The sequence below is a fragment of the Antennarius striatus genome, chromosome 8, assembly GCF_040054535.1.
Source record: "Antennarius striatus isolate MH-2024 chromosome 8, ASM4005453v1, whole genome shotgun sequence".
Classification (NCBI taxonomy): domain Eukaryota; kingdom Metazoa; phylum Chordata; class Actinopteri; order Lophiiformes; family Antennariidae; genus Antennarius; species Antennarius striatus.
Genome location: NC_090783.1, coordinates 25,043,417 through 25,062,546, shown reverse-complemented (window position 1 = coordinate 25,062,546; position 19,130 = coordinate 25,043,417). Strand labels below are relative to the sequence as shown.

Genomic DNA, 19,130 nt, shown 5'->3' with positions numbered 1-19,130 from the left:
GATTGTCTATATTATGTTAGCATTGAGCTAACCGCATCTAACTAGTTATTAATTCCAGTGAATTTATTTGAAAGTGGCGACTTTTTTTTCCTGGGACACCTGGTATTTCTGCGTCTTTGCTCTCAGAAGCACAACAGACAAGCGTCAGGATTTATTGAGTCTGACATAGGGCACACTGTCTCAACAACAGCTGCAGCTATTATGGGCTGATGTGGGCCTGCAGTGGTCAGAATCAGAAGTAGTGAACCAACTGGCTGCAGATCGGTCAGGACGTTCACGCTGGGGACCTACCTATGGAGCACAGCACCAAGGTGCACTATGGGAGGAGGTGCAGGCAGGGTGGCGCTTTGGGCAGCGTTCTGCTGAGGAGCCCCGGGTCCTGCATCCACGTGGAACATTCACCCCCTACACTGCTGCTGTTGCACACCAGATTCACCCTTTCACGGAAGCATTCGCTGATGGCAGTGGCATCTTTCAGCAGGATAACGCCCTCCGCGCTACCATCAGGAGCGGTGGGTTGTAGGCATTGACCGTTGGTCCATCATCTGTGGGATGCTACACAAGCCTGATCCAGGGCGGCCCCCACCTCGCAGTTTACAGGACTGAGATCGTGGTTTTCATACCACAGCCCACCTTCACAGGTCTGGAGGAGTCCATGCCTCAGGTCAGGACTGTTTTAGGTGAGTCCAACTCCATGTGAGGCCAGTGGTCATCACGAATCATATAGAACCTTAAAGGGGCAACCGTGATAGGCCTGAGGTCACCAGCTGACAGCAACATCAGGAAGAAGGAACGAAAACAGGAACAAGTCTGGCAGGTCAACACCCACACGGTCCCTGTGGTGGGACGAGCACTATGGGGGGGTGGGTCCAACCAACTCCAGGAAGAGACCCTGCAGAACCTTCAAACTGACCAGACTCAGGTCGAAGACCGCGAGGAAAGTCTGAATGTGTGAAGGAAGCCGGTCCACGTTTCATAGAATAGAAATACTTTTAATTTGAAGGTACATCACAGGAATAATTGTAATAAGATACTTAAAAATGCAGATTTTTTTATCAATTGGACTCATTCACTCAGTGTTGTACGTACACACACACACACACACACACACACGGGAAAAGAAACTCTGCATGGATCAGTGGGCGACGGTCGTCACGTCTACTGGAGGTTCTACCTGGACGAAGCAGAAATCCTGCAGAGGGCACAGAACAGTTATTACCGTGGTGTGTGTGTGTGTGTGTGTGTGTGTGCGCGTGCGTGCGTGCGTGCGTGCGTGTGTGTGAGAGAGAGAGACAGGAGACTCACTTGAGCTTCTCCTGCAGCAGCTCCAGTGTGGGCCGGTCGACGTAGCGCGACAGGAGGGGGAGCAGGTTGGGGGGTAGGACAAGGGGGGACGCCAGCGATGAAGAGGGGACACTGAGCAGCCCCCTCGTCACGGAAAACACCAACTCAGTCCTGAACGGGGATCAAATTGAGGATGATTAAAAACACAAGAAAAGCAACCTCACAGCCACCGGGGGCTGAACCCCGAACACGTCAGTGAATACGGGTCCAGTCCTTCCTGTAGCAGTGAACACCGCCATAGAAAGTAGTTGCGTGGTTGTCACGACAACAGCTCACCATCTATTGTCGTCCATCAGCTGGCAGCTGGGCTGGGCGCCGTGCATCCTCTCCCCCTCATTCAGGACCAGGTAGAGCAGCGTCACCCCAAACTGGAAGACAAGCACGGGGGGGGGGGGTGTGAGTACGAGAGGGGCCTCTGACGCCACCCCCCAGCCAGACGCAGCAGTGAAGCGACCCCCGCCCGCCGGACGCAGCAGTGAAGCGACCCCTGCCCGATGGACACGAGGGTCGCCCCCAGACGCCTCGTTGTGGTGAGACGGGCTCATCGTGTCTTGATTGTTCCACAAAGGAAGATCAACCTGGTCTGACATCAGTTGCCGTGGAAACATGCTGGGTTTGTGGGAAGGTCTGGGTCAAGCTAACTTTCAGGTGAAGCCCCTGATTGAACCAGAACAGACTTCAGAGGTAGGAGATGTTTTAACCTTAGACAAACGTGTAGGATCAACTGAACCCATGTGTTTAATTCAGGATCAGTTTAACTAGATAACTAAATGGCAGGAAGCTCCAACAGACGGCAGCTCTGACTTCCAGTACAGTGCTTTAATGGTTTCACTCAAACTCCCAGAATTCCCAATCTGATCTTGAACCTTAATCGGCAGTGGCTCAGTGGTAAAGCGGGCGGTAGAGCGGGTCGTCCTATGATTTAAGATCGGCGGTTCGATTCCCGCTCCCGCCCCCCCAAAAATACCCGGAGGTGAGCTAACAGTGGGAGGTGTCAGCTCATCTCCGGAGCACTGCCGAGGCACCCTTGAGCAAGGTGCCGTCCCCTTTACAAATTGCTCATTTGAGGCGCACCAAGAAGGAGCTGCCTGCCACTCTACCTCCCCTGCATGCCTACAGGCCCCTTTGTGTGTGTGTGTGATACAGGGGCCTGTACCCACAAATATGTATGCATGCGTTTGTAATCAGTAGCTAGAGTGTGCTTTCTTAATTTCCCTTCGGGGATCAAACCAGTATATAAAATAAAAAAATAAAAAATAAAAAATTTCTGAAAGTCACACTGGGACCCCAACATTGGCATGTGAAGACACATGGGGGGTCCATGACCTGCCCCTGCTCAGACCAACAGCATGACGAGCCCGTCTCCTTACTCAGCTAACGGCCACATGCACCCGGTGACACAGGAGCCCCCTGCTGGTGGGGCGCCCGTGTGCAGGTCTGAGTGCTGGCGTACCTTGTTCAGCAGTACTTTGGCCAGCTGGCCATCGTTGTCCTGAAGCTCCTGGAGCAGGTCTGTGAGGGCGGAGCTTGACAATGATTGGATCACTGCAGAAACTGGCTCCACGAGCCAGCACAACACCTGAAAGATAAGGTCGCTGTTAGCACGGTGTCGTCACTGCCAGCTAGCTGGTTAGCACGGTGTCGTCACTGCCAGCTAGCTGGTTAGCACGGTGTCGTCACTGCCAGCTAGCTGGTTAGCACGGTGTCGTCACTGCCAGCTAGCTGGTAAGCACGGTGGAACAGTGTTGGAGGACCTTCAGACCCCCTTATCTTATTGAAGAGTAGACTAAACCTCCCCTCTCTGATAGAGCCTACAATTAAAAACACAGATTCTACTAGTTGAGCTGCTATTGGTCCAAACTGTTGGGGGGATTTTCTCTCCCGTTGGAGGGAGTTATTAATTAATTACTTTAGTTACTTTAATTACTTTGGAGTTTCTGTTACTTCTCTTTCTTTCCTTTAATTTTGCTGCTAATGTTTAATTAGACTTTTTGTTTGCAAGATACTGCCGCTGTCTTAGTGTTTCTGCTCGACAGGTGGGGAACACGCATGGAAGGCAGGAAATCCAAAGGCCTGGAAACCCCCCCCCCAATGCAGCAGCTAGACCACAATATAGACTGAAAATTCTATCTGTCTGTCTCTATCCTCACTTTACACCCAACCGGTCAATGTGGATGACCACCCTACAGAGTCTGGCCCCGCCCTCCAGAGTCTGTCCTGTCCGGAGTTTCTTCCTCAATGAGGGAGTTTCTCCCCCCCCTGTCTCTGATGTTCTGGAGGTTCTGTTGGGTTTCTGTCTGTTAAAGCGCTTTGGAACGTCTGCTGATGGGATTAAACGCTATATAAAGGTTGATTGATTTCATCAGCGATCGACCCCCACAGAAAACTTTAAACAAGTTTGACATTGGCAGCAGAAAAGAAACACCTGACCCCAAACATCCCAACTTTACTCAGTAACCTAACTAGTCCCCACAGGTCAAATCAACAGAGTCACATCCCGCTAGTAAGGGTCAGTCCTGTTCCTGTACCAGTTTGAGTCTGGAGCGCCCAAACCTTAACCCCCCCCCAAGTCCCTGTTGTTCCACTGAGACTTGAACCAAGCGTGAGTCTGGAGCCAACAGCCTGCTGTAACTTGAATGGAGTACCTGATCCTGTTTGTCCTTCTTGGCAAGAGCTGGAAGGTTGCGGGCAATCGCCATGACAACGGCGGTGGCCTGAGGTGATGGCAAAAGGGGGAGGAGCCGAGAGATGAGTCGTTTGCCCTTCCTCACTGACATGATCATCACACACTGCTCGTCACTCACTCTGATGAAAAAAAAAAATACAACCGGTCATCACCTTTTATTTGAATTTCTTATATCTTCACATACTAATTATATCACATTTATACTATAATTATATATACTATTATATATCACTGTCATGTATCACTACTTTATATTTCACACTCAAGGAGCACAAGTATTTACACCCCTTGTGATTTTACAAGTTCTCCCACATAGTAAATAGGGAGAGGTCTGAGATGATCATCACAGACGCATCTCCACTGTTAATCTAAAAAAAACATCCGGAAAATCACATCGTATGATTTATAATGATTTGTTTGTTCGTTACTGTTTATTTGTTACATATTTGCACCCATGAGAAAATCAGTGCTAAAATCAGTGCTCATATTTAGTGCAGAAGTCCCATCTGACCTCATGACTTCCTCCCATGACCCCTCTGGATCCTTCAGGGGGTCCCTGGTGATCTTTAGACTGACTTCAACAGCGGGACCCTTCTGTGTAACAACTCTAATCCACTAGCCGTGGTGTTCTACTGACAGCAGCCTCCACACTGGGGCTCCAGCTCTCCTCAGGCCATCCAGCAGCGCCGGCGTGTAGCTGACCAGCTGCTTCCCTTGTGCCCCACAGCCTTTTCCAGCCGTGTCTCTGGTGGCTTTACAAAGCTCTCTGGTCTTCCCGTTGGCAGCAGCTGGATTGGGACTGACTGTGGGGGGGGGCACGGGTGACATTAATGTGCTCCAAAGGGGGGTGGGTCGGTGGTTTGTCCTGGGGTAAAGGTGGACTTCACCCCAGTAGCAGGTGGACTGACAGTTCTTTGAGAGTCGTAATTATTGCTGATTCTCATGGGTACTAATTATTATAAGCCCCAGTAACACAAATCATTGAAAAATCATATGATGTGATTTCCAGATTTTTTTTACATTATGTGTCTAACAGTGGAAAAAGATTGATGATCATTTCAGACCTCTCCCTATTTTCTAGGTGGGAGAACTTGTAAAATCACAGGTGTTGTAAATACTAACGCTGCTCAGTCACTATATATACTATTAAATCACATTATTAGTGTGTATACATAAAATCACTGTTGTATTATCACCCTACAATATCTACTATTACATATCTCAATTATGTATACTATTAAATCACACTATTACACATTATAAACAGTGATCCTTCGTTACTCGTTAATGCGTTCTAGGAACACTAGCAAAAAACAAAATTTGGCGACATAGTGACAAACCATTTTATTATTTCTGGTAATTTAAACGTTTATGAACCAGTGACGTGCGGTGAGGTTCACGGCGGTGAGGCACCGACATTAAAGTCAGTTCTACGAGTCAGAGTGGTGTATTTGCCATTAAATTCACAGCCTGACATTAAAAACTAAGTCATGACGAGTGGAGCGCTCAGTTTGAACAGGGCGGGTTATTTCCTGACCTGAGTTCAAAGCAGATATTTAAGCTCCGTCTTCTTTGACTAATTAAATCTTGTTTTGATTGATTGGTCATCCAATCAGAGGCGAGGCTCAGCTGCTGCTCTGTGTCGCGGTCATCCTGATATTAAACATCTTATATCTGTATTACCTTTTCCCACACTCTGTTTAAAACAGTTTGGAATTAAAGAAAAGTGTTTCTTTAATACATGGAAGCGCGCTGCGTTCCGTGAGTCTCTGACCGCCGTGCACACACGGATGCTGTCAGCCAATAGAATGCGTGTACGGTGTCACGTGACTACCCACTACAAATCCCCGATGTAGTGAAGGCGTGCATCTTGAAGTCCAAATAAGCGAGGGATTAGTGTATTTACTGGATATATAGAGACAGACAGTTGGTGGCGCTGCTGAGGACCAGGTGTTGCTCTCCACCCTACCTTTCCTCCCACTCCTTCTCCCTCAGACAGGTGCACAGCTGCATGGTGTTGGCTTTATGCTTCTCCAGCAGAGTCTCCCTGTCCTCCTCTGGAGCCTGGAGGAAACGTTTCTCAAAGTCTTGAACCTCCAGCAGCAAACTATACATCTGCACAACAGAGAGGAAGGTCACATACACCTGAGGATGATGATGCAAGAGAACAAATGTCAGCTCACCACTTGTCACATTAAGCCAGAGTTGACAAAAAAGAACGTGTTGGTTCTGAATCAGGTAAAAGGCCAACTGCATGAACAACTGGCTGCGTCTGAGGGGGCAGCAGCGAGCCAGCCTCGTTCACTCAGTCCATGGGCCTGAAGTCTCCCCAGAAGACACTGTGACATCTATGGAGAAGCAGTGGTGAGGAAGTACTCCAGCCTCGCTCTGGTGAGTTCCAGGACCAGGTTAACGCGCCACGGTCACATTACAGGAACATGCTGGCCGTGGGCCTGTGGGCCGAGGCCCACAAACACCTCTGAATGAATACATGAAGTGGTGGAGGGGCCCGGACACCATGAGCCTCTCAAAGCCAAGAGTCACGGCTGAGCTCCAGCCACTAGAGGGCGGTGCAGGGGGGTGAGCCCTTTCCACACTGGTGATTTTATTACATACAATTATGTTTTAAATTCCATGTTGTGTTACCTCAAACTGCTTTTGTTTTCTGTTAAACACACTTTCCAATGAGACAGGTGAAAGTAGAAAGAAGTGGGGTGCGTTCACCCGCCCTACCTTCTCCACCGTGTAAAGGACCTGACGTCTCCGATTCCAAACCTGCTTCTCTCTTTTCTCCTGGAAAGGACACACGTGACAGTCTGAGCTTACACTCTTCTTTTCATGATATAACGTGATTTCTCTGCAGTGAGCGTGGCGCTGCTTCCTCGTTCACTGTTAGTAACTCGTGGCTCATTGTGGAAACACGAGGAGACCGGCTGGTGAGCATCGCAGAGAAAAACAGTCAGCACATTGGATAGACATCAGTGGAGACCAGAGATGATTACCAACAGGCTGTAATAAAAACAGTTTCCAGACATTCGTCACGGACAATGACAGATCACTGGCTAACAACACCAAGGAGCTAAGCTTACGCCGTGTAATGAAAGGTACGTCAAGTGTATTGACCTGTTGCTGCTGTGTGTGTGTGTGTGTGTGTGTGTGTGTGTGTGTGTGTGTGTGTGTGTGTCCACTCTGGGCTGGTAATGAGTGATATATTCTCCTCTTGATGTCTGGATTATTTCTCATCAGGGTCCATGTCAGCTGAACGTAACCCCTGGCTGGGGCCAGTGGATATCTGTCAGGCTGTAAATAAAGGCTGAGGCTGTTTGTTAATGAGCGGTGTGGTCGCTATGGATACACGCAGCTCTCTTCTTTTTCAAACACATCATCTGTGATGTTTTGTGCACTGCAGATGAAATACCAGGCCGTCTTACTGCCAGGTGGCGCTGACAGGATGGAATCACGCTGCAGGGGTCTAACGCTCTAACGTGATGGTGACGCAGCTTCACAAGCCCTCAACTCATCCAAGTCTGACAAGACACACCCCCCGAGATCAGTGTGGAATCAGTCAGGACATAAGACGCCATGAAACTAGCAGACAGACCTCGTCATCGGAGCGAGTCGTCACCACAGCATCGATCATCTTGCGGGGGTTGTTGACGCTGGAGACGGTCAGCTTCCCCAGAGAACCTGCAAACTGAACTGATGACAGGAACACGCATGAACGTCCAGCGTGCCCACCATCGGGGGCTGTGCAGCACAGACATGCTGGAAGGTCACTGACCTGGTCTGTAGGAGTGTTCAACCTTGGCCACCTGTGGAGTGATCAGTTTGGTGGTGTGTTCCTTCTTGCTGCTGTCTCTCTCCCTTTCCTGACGCTTCTCCATCTTTTCATAGTAGTTCTACATGTATTCACACACAAACACACACACACACACACACACACACACGCAGTGGCATTGATCCTCAAGTATGTTAGAAATTAGGTCAACAACTCCCTGTAAGCTCTGATTCTACAGAATCACCTCGTTCTAAACAAGAAGTGAACGTTTCCCCGAACATCCGCGAACCATTGAGTCAAAAAACTCTCCAGTATAAAACCTATCCCCGTCTATTAGTCCAGGTACATGGTCCACTATGGAGAAGGTGAGCAGCCTTCAGACACTGAAGTCATCTAACAACTATTCATCGTGACTAATTCATGTAGAAACCTGGGAAAGGAAGATTGAACGGTTAGAAAGACATGCTCCAGAAAACGACTCATCATTAAATCATCTTCCCACAGAAAACATCTCCATCCCACCAAAAGACGTTGGCTTAAGTCTGTGGTTGCCTGGGTACCACATCCAGTTGGCTTTACTTACTCCTGCTCTAAACAAGCCAAGCTACGGACAGGGTGACAACAGCCTGATAGAGAGTGACAGCTACACGACACCATGACGACAGAAGCACACCTGAATGTCGCTGAGAAGGTCGTCACCAACCTGGTAGTAGTAGTCGTCCAGGTAGGGGTCAGTGCTCTGAAGCTGCATCATCTGGATCTTGGTGACCCATTCCTTCTCCTTCTGGGTCATCAGGTTGCTGTAGGGGTCCCTGCTGCGTCGGTCGCCCCCAGTCCTACCGCGGTCACTACAGGGGCATGAAGCCACAGATGGGTCGCGTCAGACACGCACAAAACTGTTCATGACAGGAACCACCCCCCCCAACGTCCCTCAAACCAAAAGTGAATTCCATTCTCTACAAAGTTGTCTGTTACACTGAACAAATGGTCTGCAGAGTAACTTGAAATGCCCCGTTGCATTCCATGCACAAGAGCAGAAGAGGCGACGCATTCCACAGCAGCGCTGACATCAATGACTTCTGCCCAGACGTGTAGAAACCTCAGAGACATGATGAAGTCCAGGGCTAAGACCTGGTCCACTGTCCTCACCAGCGTGACGCGCAGCAGCACCTGCTACTGCCTCTCAGATACGATGGCATGATTGGGCTGGATTAGCTGCTAACTGCTACTAGCTCTCCTCCAGGTGGGGCCAAACGCAGGAGTCAACAAAACAGCATCTCCAGCCATTTCACCTCACGCTCAGAGATGCCTCATGAGGTGTGGTTCCATCTTCATTATACCTTTGTTGTTCTTCTGTGGAACATTGTGTGAAGGAGCCCCAGCCCTACTTGTCAGAGGAGCTACAGGTGTTCAGAGCTGTGCGGAAGATGACTTCCTGTTGGTTCTAGACTGAGGAACGAAGCGCCGTAGCTGTATTCTTCATATCAGTGGTCAAACCATTACGGCTTTATTAGAACAATGTTCCATGCTCCCTGCAGTGGAGCTGGATAATCACTGAACTCACCTGAGAGTGAGTGTAAACCTTGTGAACTACATTAACCCCCACTTCATTACGACTTAAGAACCACTCTAACCCAAAAAAAAGTAACTGTTAAAAACGCATCAACAGCCACCAACAGCAGTGAAGCACCAACAAGTGGCTTGTTGTATGTGACATCACCGCTCCTGAACGAAAAACATGTCATGACACCTGAACCTGCACAGGGATGCAGTGCATTCTGGGATCTGACACCAGACACTGTTCTTTTAGGACTTTGCATTTTCTCCCCACAAAACATGCAATACAGATGAATTTAAATTTCTCCTAAAGGAAGTGGTCCAGGTCATTCGCTCAACACCCCCCCCTCAAGAACACAGGCTTCACTGATGGGGGGGCTGGGACCCCTGGCAGTCGCTGGGATGACAGTTCAACTTACCACGCCCTGTTCTGCATGCGCTGAGTAAGCATGCGACGGTGCTGAGGGTGGAGGTGGGTGGTGTTGTGTCGGATGGGTGGCACGTGGTTGGAAGGACCGTGAGGTGCTTGGAGGCCCATTCGGTGACCATGTGGAGGAGGAGGGCCCCCAAAGAAGGGCCTGAAACCACCACCACCTGGTAACAAAGAAGGTGCTGGACTACCGCGGGGAAAACCAGCCACCTGCAGAAACAGTCCAGTGGCCCAAAAGGGCAGAAAAGGTCAGAGTCTAAAAACAAACAGGGTAAGTGTGCTTTGACTAAAAACTACATTTCCAACAATGCAGTAATTCAGCCCATTGTGAACAAAGTTAATGTCCTAACTTGTGTCTGATGTTATTTTTCTTTATTGATTGATAGTTTGATCCTTGATTGATGGAGTTCTGTGGGTTTAATAACCTGACAAATGAAAAGGATTTATGTTAGAACAGAGAAACAAACAAACATGTTTTTTCTGTCTAACTGTAATGTTTGGAACTAGAATAAGTCAGAAATTCAGTTATTTAACATTAAGGAGTAGTTACATTTAGTTACATTACACTGAGTTAGATTTAGTTACATTTATTAGTTACATTAAGGAGTAGTTACATTTAGTTACATTACACTGAGTTAGATTTAGTTACATTTATTAGTTACATTAAGGAGTAGTTATATTTAGTTACATTACACTGAGTTACATTTATTAGTTACATTAAGGAGTAGTTACATTTAGTTACATTACACTGAGTTACATTTAGTTACATTTATTAGTTACATTAAGGAGTAGTTACATTTAGTTACGTTACACTGAGTTATATTTTGTTACATTTATTAGTTACATTAAGGAGTAGTTATATTTAGTTACATTACACTGAGTTACATTTAGTAACATTTATTAGTTACATTAAGGAGTAGTTACATTTAGTTACATTACACTGAGTTACATTTAGTTATTTATTAGTTACATTAAGGAGTAGTTACATTTAGTTACGTTACACTGAGTTATATTTAGTTACATTTATTAGTTACATTAAGGAGTAGTTACACTGAGTTACATTTATTAGTTACATCTGACCCTTTGGGTCATTTGGTACCGGGCCTCACAGAAAGAAAAAATAATCTACACTTCTTCTTCCCTGGAGTCTCTGTGCTCTATGTTCTCCCAGGTTTTTCTCAGGTTCACCCTCATCCGCCCATCTGCTATGGACCTGCTCTTCCCATCCCACCAGTACCACCCCTAACCTAATTATCGGCTGGGGTCCGGCTTCCTTTTTCCTCCGCGCCACCATACTGTTCCACCCCTCATCCACCCATCTGCTGTGGACCATCTGCTGTGGACTTGCACCTCCCATCCACCAGTATCACCCCCCACCTATCCATCGACTGGGGTCCTGCTGCCTGTCTTCCTTGGTGTCATCTTACTTTTCCACCCCTCATCCGCCCAGCCGCCACGGACCTTCCTCTGTGGACCTTATCCTCCAAGCCCACCAGTACCACTCCTCAACTATCCATCGGCTGGGGTCCTGCTTCCTTTCCTCCTCCTTCCTCCATACAGTCATCCACACAGCTGTAATTGTGCCTTGACTTTAGCAACCTTAACCATATTGATACTGTCTCTATCTGGCCTGTCTCACTCTCTCTCTGTCTCTCTCTCTCTGTCTCTCTGTCTCTCTCTGGCCTGTCTCACTCTCTCTCTGTCTCTCTCTCTCTCTGATGCTGTTCTTGTCTTCCTTTGATTTCTTTTCCACCCAACCGGTCGAGGCGGATGGCCGCCCAAAAGAGTCTGGGTCCTGCCCGGAGTTTCTTCCTCATGGAGGGAGTTTTTCCCCGCCACTGTCTCTGATGCTTGCTCTGGAGGGTTCAGTTGGGTTTCTCTGTCTGTTAAAGCGCTTTGAAATGTCTGCTGTCATGATTAAGCGCTATATAAATAAAACTTGATTGATTGATTGATTACTTCTGTTTTACTTATTTCGGAGTCTCAAAGATGTTTTATTTTGAAAAGTGACATCTGTGCTGAATGACACACAGACGAATGCATGTGTCTGTCCCACTTGACAGATCTGGGTCACGTGACAGGTTACCAGCAGTTACCCCTAAATTAAGCGCCCACAACTGCCCCAATGTTCTGGATTAAAGTCAAGGTAGATTATCCTGAGATCGCCCTAAAAAGTATCTTAATTCCTGCTTCCATTTCCAACCTCCTGTCTTTGTGAAGTGGGATTTTCTTTAGGGACCAAACGAAAACCAAACTAGAGTAGACCGGACGTCTGAACACACTTCAGGTGTCACTGTCAAACCACTGCTGATGATTTACAGACTACAGCCGTCCAGGCGTCATGAACGATTATCGAGCAAATGAAGAGGGTCCGTGGTGTTGAAGAGGTTGGGGACCTGCTGCCTTTGAGGACAGCCGTTATGCTGATGTGGCCCTCAATGAAAACGATTTTGACCCCCCACCCCCGCTACACAAACCACTGTTTCAAGCGTTAGTATGTATTTTTGTTTTTACTTGAGAAACAGTGTGTGGCCTGAACCTAAATGTGTGTGTGCAGCATCAACCTGGGAGTTGAGGAGCTGGGCCCGCTGAATCTGAGACAGGACTGGACCAACTCCAGGGGGGAACGGGCTGCAGCACAGGGGGGAGTTCTACAGACACGTAATAGGACAAATATCACAGCCCTGAAGGGAAATTCAATTTGATTCTCATGAGGTCATCACTAAATGAACAATGAGTAGTTATTATTATATTTAACAAGTGTTTATCTTCTATGAACAACATGAACATGGAATGTCATTGAAGGTTTTGGAACCTCCTCTGGACTCACATCGTGACCCGTGTTCTACCACAAATTGTAGGAAACCCCCCCTCCATGACCTCATGTGCTTTTCAGCCATGACCCAGAGTGTCACCAGCATCTCACAGAAAGCACTGCTCAGCAGGGGGCTGAGCTAAAGACCACGAGGGAGGAGGATGAGGAAGAGGAAGAGGATGAGGAAGAACTCACGGCGATATTGAGGAGGGTGTTGGGTGACAGGCGCTCGGGGAAAGGAGGAGGGTATCTGTGCTGGACTGGCGCCCTCACATGGACCGCCATGGGATGGTGGATCTAGACAGGGTGAACACACTGCTCAGTCCTGACCAGCAGCTACACGCGTGTGAACATCCAGTTAACCCTTTGTTCTCAGAAGAGGACATGGATCACTACATGGCACAGACTCAAGCACACGGTTAACATTCACCTGATGATTCAGGACGTGGCTCATGGGCTGCTTGGGTGGGGTCCCGATAGGCACTGCTCTCACCGGAGGGGAGCCAATCACAGGAGAGGAAGAACGTGGAGGCGGGACCCTCTCTGACAAGTCCTGACCGTCATCGTTCCTGCACTGAGGAGATCGTTTGGGGAGCCCCACCTCCTTGATGATAGACATCAGCGGACTGTCCTGGAGGGGGAGGCACAAAATATTACAAATGAAGAGGAGCTTCAAACTCCAGCAGCTTGCTTGTGCTTTTTGTCATCTCCAGTGCAACAGACACTATTGGACATATTTACCAAAGTCATACATAATGCAACAGACTCAGATGGAAGCTACTTGATGTCATTGTATTTTTTACTGCTGAAGGGTCCCGAGGCTACTGTGGAACAAAGTGTGTAGAACGTGTGGTTGGGGCGTCTCCCTTGAAGGCTCCTCAGGCCCACTGCAGGAGCGGATCTGGCTCTCGGGGTACCTCACGCTACTTCACCACAGGTCCAACCTCGTTGCACATTGTTGTTTGTACGTTGTTGTTCTGTGTAGTATCTGAACTGTTCCTCGTTCTGTGCTCTTCCAGACTGAGGCTCCAGGTATTCTCTCAAGAATCTGTTGGAGTCCCAGTCTGTAGGTCTCCTACTCCAATAAGGGGCATGGCGGTCCAGCTGCTCCTTCTTGCCTTGGATCTTCTCAGTGTTTCTGTCTTACTTCTTTAGCCATCAGCTGGAATCACATCTACCCCTGCTAAACATCTTCGGTGCATGTTGACCAACACTACGTCCAGTTATCTCCAAGCTGGAGTCCTGCAGGACCTCAGGCATGTTGTTCTCAAACACCTTCAGCAATGCATCCCATCAGGATTTGGGTACCACTAATTTAAGGTGGGTCCAGATGTCCCTGTACAGCAAATGGCGCCCCTGCACCGTTACCCACCACTGGTAGGTCTGGTGACATCACTTCTTCCTATTCCCTGTCAATGGGTTTCTGCTGTCTCAGGACTTTCTTCCTGTTCCTGTTCTGGGGTGTTGTGGTGGTCTGCTCTCAGACATTAGCATCGGTGGGGGGTGTGGCTTCCCTCCATGTCTTTACAGCATTATTCAGGCTCAGCCGTTGGCAGGTCTCCCCTCATGTTATGTCGTTGTCAGTGAGAGTACACTTTAAATGCTTCTGTTCATTCTTCCAGATCAAGTCCTTGGAGTATCTTCAGCTGGGGGGCCTCCATGTCAATGACTGTCCATCTGAATGCCGCAGCACAAACCGTGTCTTTCTAGTCCCAGTTTCTTGTTCACGGCCCTGGTGGTCCAAGGTTTGATGGGCCTACACTCAGAGATCCTAAGGCCACATGAACACCATAAGCTCATGTACAAAGAGTCCCACCAGAGCAGCGTGGTGGGTGCAATGAAACGGAGAAACACTGTGTCATACATGAACCTTTGTCTATTCATTCATTCACTGCCTACCGCTTGTTCTGCTAAGTGTGAGTCACTGGGGTTGCTGACGCTCAAGACAGGGGACACTCCGAGCACGACTCCAGCGCACCACAGAGCCACAGGAAAGACAGCCACTCATGCACACACTCACACATTTTGGCAATTTTGGAATGATCCATTTACGCAAGCTGCATGTTTCCTGAGGGGGGAGGAAGCTGGAGAACCCGGAGAGAACCCACGCAGACACGGGGAGAACATGCAAATTCCACACAGAGTGGGACGTGAACCCGACCCATGTTGCCGTGAGGCGACAGCGCCACCCAGTGCACCACCGTTAAACCGTTGTCCATTGGACTGTCAATGTACCCTACCTGTATGCTACCTGTCTCACTTTGCATTCCCTCAGTTACAGCACCGTCCATAAGCTGATGAGTGAACATGGTACACTGAGCCACACTGTCCCACGGTGGCACCCCGTTGTCAAACCACACAGACGCGTCCCTCACCTCCACGTGTGGAACCAGTCGAGGGGTGACGCTGACAGGACCAAAACCCAGAGTGTTCTCCCAGATGTTGTCAGAGCTCACCTAACGAGAGACATTTAATTAACACATTTCACAGCTGACGTTTAAGAACCTTTACTGCAGTGAATCAGCTGCTCCAGCAGATTAATATTCATTTACACCTACAAACACAACCTCAGGTTATTCAGGCCTTTTTGGTAACTGTTGTATGAGCGGTGTGAGACGGGCTAACGACACCTCCAGCAGTGATTTATGGCATCTCTAACGTTGTTTGACTGTCCTCCACAGCGTTCAAATGAGTCGGTCTGGACTCAGACACGTTAGAACCCCTTACCTGGCCAATGGGTGCGGTCCCTCGCCGCAGCAGGTGCTGCTGCTGCTGGTAGCTGAGCATAGATGGAGGAGGGGGGCCAGAGGAAAGGCCTGGAGAGGAGCAGAGTATACCAGAACATCCATCAGTCCAACAGGGGTGTGTGTGTATCCATGTGTGTGTGTCCGTCAGTGTGTGTCCGTGTGTGTCCGTGTGTGTTTATGTGTCCGTGTGTGTTTGTGTGTCCGTGTGTGTTTGTGTGTCCGTGTGTGTTTGTGTGTCCGTGTGTGTTTGTGTGTCCGTGTGTGTGTCCGTGTGTGTCCGTCTGTGTGTGTTTGTGTGTGTCCGTGTGTTTATGTGTGTGTGTCCGTGTGTGTGTGTCCGTGTCTGTGTGTGTCCGTGTCTGTGTGTGTCCGTGTCTGTGTGTGTGTGTGAGTGTTTCTCTGTGTAAGTGTTTCTTCGTTTGTGTCCATGTGTGTGTCCATGTGTGTGTCCATGTGTGTGTGTCCATGTGTGTGTGTCCATGTGTGTGTGTCCATGTGTGTGTGTCCATGTGTGTGTGTCCGCTGTGAGGATTCATGGACACACACAGGCAGGCTACACATAGACAGACCACAGCAGAGCTAACTAGTTAGCTGACTCCACCAGCTTGTGAGGAACCTTCAGTGTGTAGCTCTGATCAGGGTGGTTAGCACACACCTTAGCCTGAACATCTTCACCTGGGGGACGACCACGCCCTTATCTGGGGGAGGGATCAGGGCTTTTTATTGATGCAGGAAGCGTTTGTTTTTGGGATTATAAGAATTGGTAGGGTTAGGGAGTTAGGTTTATGGTTAAGCAGGGTTAGGGTTAGGTTTAGGATTAGGATTAGGTTTAGTGTTAAATTAGGGTTAGGTTTAGGGAGGACCACTATGTATATGCAGACCTGAAAAAAGTGTTTTTCATAAGACAACCCCTTTAAAGTCTATTATGGGAATAAAGTGTTCATGATTCCACTGCTGCATCAGACACCATGAAAACATTCCAGAATGGTTTAGATTTAGAATTTATATACCGTATATATCTAAAAACAGAATCAAGGTAACTTCCTGGAATCATCCATATTGTTTGTGCTTTGTCACCCATGTGACTGGAATCATATTCCACAGTGTGTAGAAACCATGGTTATAATGACAGGTTGTAAATTGATAAAAGCCACCAGCTTGGAAAACACAAGTCCGGTCACGTGAATTCTACTCTCAAGATTTAAGGGCTGTTCATGTTGACGTGAGGTAAAAGGTGATGCCATTACAAGAATGTGTTGCCCCGTTCTCACCTGAGGTGGAGGGCCGCGGCAGCAGCTGGAGCTGATGGGGATGCTGGTGTGGTTGGGTGGGATGTGGGATGATGGATGGCTGGGGCAAGACTCTGGCTTGGTCCTGCACCTGCAGAGCAGGTAGGTCAGATCCTGAGGCGTTGGGAGGCCCACGGGGAATCTCAGCTGCCCCAACCACAGTTATAGCAGGGTCTGCCTCCAGGATGAGTCTAGTCAAGGACTCAGCCAAATCGCCACCACCTGCTCGATCCTCTGCATCTGAAACAAAAAGGGTGTCCAGTCAATTAGGGCCCCTTGATAACTCACGGACCATGTCATCTCTGCTACCTTTGACACAGTATTATAGCCAATACCGCATTAAAAAAATAATTAGACTTCTCTAACTAGCTTGAGTGGCTGGGTGGGGGTTTAGTTCCTGTACGGAACCTAGAGGGATCCGTACTTCATGTATTCTCTTCTTTGTCTGGAGGAGTTCCACACCGCACCACTCAGCTCTGAACAGGAGAACTGCTCACTCACATGGCGACCAGCCCTGCTTCTGGTACAATTTTAACCCTGATTTTAATCTCTTCAAAATCTGACTGTCGGTTAGGACAGTGAAACCTTAACTGAAATCAATAAAAATAAACACCAGTATCTCCTACAGATATCAGCAATATTCCTGTAATTATACCACTGACCTTGTGGGGGTTGTCCAGAGCAAGACGAGAACTTCAGTGAATGGAGAGAAGAAGAAAGGGGCAGTTGGACGGCAGGGGAAGGGACATGGGTTGTGGATGGGTTCTGGGCTCCACCAAAATTAGATTTTGTTCCCATTCCTCCTCCCAACCCATTCCTCTGGTCCAGCTCAGCGAGGCGTTTGTGTTCCTCCTGCCAGTCGTCATCTGCAAACAGAGCAGTCACACAATATGGTGGTTTTCATGGATCATATACGTCTTCTATAGTGTTCATTTCATTAAATTCATGAATGTCTGTAAGACGAGCAGCTAGAATGATTGGCTGTATTCAGCTGGAAGCAAAACAAGCTTAATTTCTTCCCCCAAGGCCCTGAACCCAACCCCCCTGTAAGCCAACTGAAGTGGGCTGGGATGGCTCTGACTTATGGAAAAGAGCCCTGCTCGTATGTTCCTCTCCGCAACAGGTCACGGGTGGGTTTGGACCCTGACTGGGCACCGGGACTCTCTGGGGCACCGGGGCAGACTTCTACATGCCAGCCAGCTGCTGTCTTCAGCTTTTCAGAAGTCCACCCCCAAGGTGTTCTGGTCGGGGCCCTTTCCTCTTTGACACTCCTCTGGAGAGTGTGAAACAGTGGGTGTGATGAACATACGTGGTGGGGGTGTAGGTCTGTGAATAGAATGTTAATGACAAACATCTTGAGACTTGAAATGATGATAGAACTGTTCAGGTCACCAGCAAACTCACACTTACCAAGGAAGAAATCAGGCCATCTTCTGACTGCAGGACCAGAACAAATCTGACACTTTCCAACGCGGGTCAAGAACCGCCTCGACGTTTTAACTTATTAGCAAATTTAAATTCCTGCTTATCTCGCTTTAGCAACTGACTACTATCAGTGATATCTTATTATATTGATTTGTCACTGCTTAATGATGCTTAATGGACTTAGACACCCATATTACTTGGAAAAATTGTTCTCCTTGGAACTCGGAGATCCTCACCAAAGGTAACGTATGAGGTGAGCACCTCGCTCAGCTCATCCAGCTCTAGACCAGAGCCCATAAATATACCCTAGTTTGGGTTAGATAACTAGACTGGAACCAAACGTTGCTGGATATTTGTTTCCCTCTGGACACCTTTGGATGTTGGAACCAAATAAATCAGTGAGCTCTCCGCAAGCATTTATAAGTACTTTTTATGGAGGCTGATAGAAGTTCAACATCGAGAATACACAGGGTTAGCCTAATTAGTATTTATTCATGTAAAATAGTCTCACTATAGGGTTTATGTTAAGAGGCAGCCTTCACCCTGGATTGGGTTGTAGATCCTTCTGCTTCGGCCATGTGTCAGTCAGGGAAATGAGACAAGGATGGTTGTGCTCCAAGAGGAAATATGTTTGCCTGAAGATCCATCATCCTATTCCACACACACTGGCTAAGCAAGGACAGTGGAAACCTCCTACAGCCCCCGCTTTGAACCTCTGCCCCTCTTCCTCCCTCCTACTGACCGAGATGCTGGGCCCCTCCTCTCCTGACCAGTCATGAGGGAAGTCGATGCAGAGCCCAACAAACCACATCCAAGAAATCTTTACTGCAACTAGTTAATATGAAGAAAGTTCTTTGTTTTTACTTGATTTGTTAATCGGCAGAAAAAAACAGGGCAGATTATGACAGAAGTTAATGAAGACACAAGACAAGACCAGAATTCAACTAAAAATGTTGGCATGTATGTAAAGGGGCAGTTTGGGCACATTTCTTCTTTTTTAACACTGGGACATGGGTTCATTTTTCAATTCACCTGATTTCAACAAGACTTTTTGGAGGG

The 19,130-nt window shown here is 48.1% G+C and overlaps 1 protein-coding gene and 1 long non-coding RNA gene across 2 annotated transcripts in view; one reads left to right on the top strand and one right to left on the bottom strand.

The window, feature by feature from the left end:
* Positions 1–971: 971 nt before the first annotated feature.
* The window catches only part of patl1 (PAT1 homolog 1, processing body mRNA decay factor), a 19,901-nt gene continuing 1,742 nt past the window's right edge, over positions 972–19,130 (bottom strand). Inside the window, exons 3-20 of the mRNA XM_068321391.1 lie at positions 17,309–17,512; positions 16,629–16,886; positions 15,338–15,426; positions 14,986–15,066; positions 13,041–13,241; positions 12,806–12,907; positions 12,360–12,446; positions 9,785–10,005; positions 8,512–8,656; positions 7,812–7,929; positions 7,632–7,729; positions 6,764–6,823; positions 6,000–6,145; positions 3,990–4,149; positions 2,798–2,923; positions 1,621–1,712; positions 1,306–1,455; positions 972–1,192 (exon numbers count right to left, since the gene is read on the bottom strand). Coding sequence (XP_068177492.1) covers positions 1,171–1,192; positions 1,306–1,455; positions 1,621–1,712; positions 2,798–2,923; positions 3,990–4,149; positions 6,000–6,145; positions 6,764–6,823; positions 7,632–7,729; positions 7,812–7,929; positions 8,512–8,656; positions 9,785–10,005; positions 12,360–12,446; positions 12,806–12,907; positions 13,041–13,241; positions 14,986–15,066; positions 15,338–15,426; positions 16,629–16,886; positions 17,309–17,512 — 2,360 coding nt within the window. The 3' untranslated portion in view covers positions 972–1,170. The remainder of the gene's footprint in view (positions 1,193–1,305; positions 1,456–1,620; positions 1,713–2,797; positions 2,924–3,989; positions 4,150–5,999; positions 6,146–6,763; positions 6,824–7,631; positions 7,730–7,811; positions 7,930–8,511; positions 8,657–9,784; positions 10,006–12,359; positions 12,447–12,805; positions 12,908–13,040; positions 13,242–14,985; positions 15,067–15,337; positions 15,427–16,628; positions 16,887–17,308; positions 17,513–19,130) is intronic.
* Positions 7,725–9,778, top strand: LOC137600089 (uncharacterized). Its single transcript, XR_011036905.1, has 3 exons — positions 7,725–7,864; positions 8,313–8,532; positions 8,605–9,778. It is a non-coding gene; the product is annotated as an uncharacterized lncRNA (long non-coding RNA).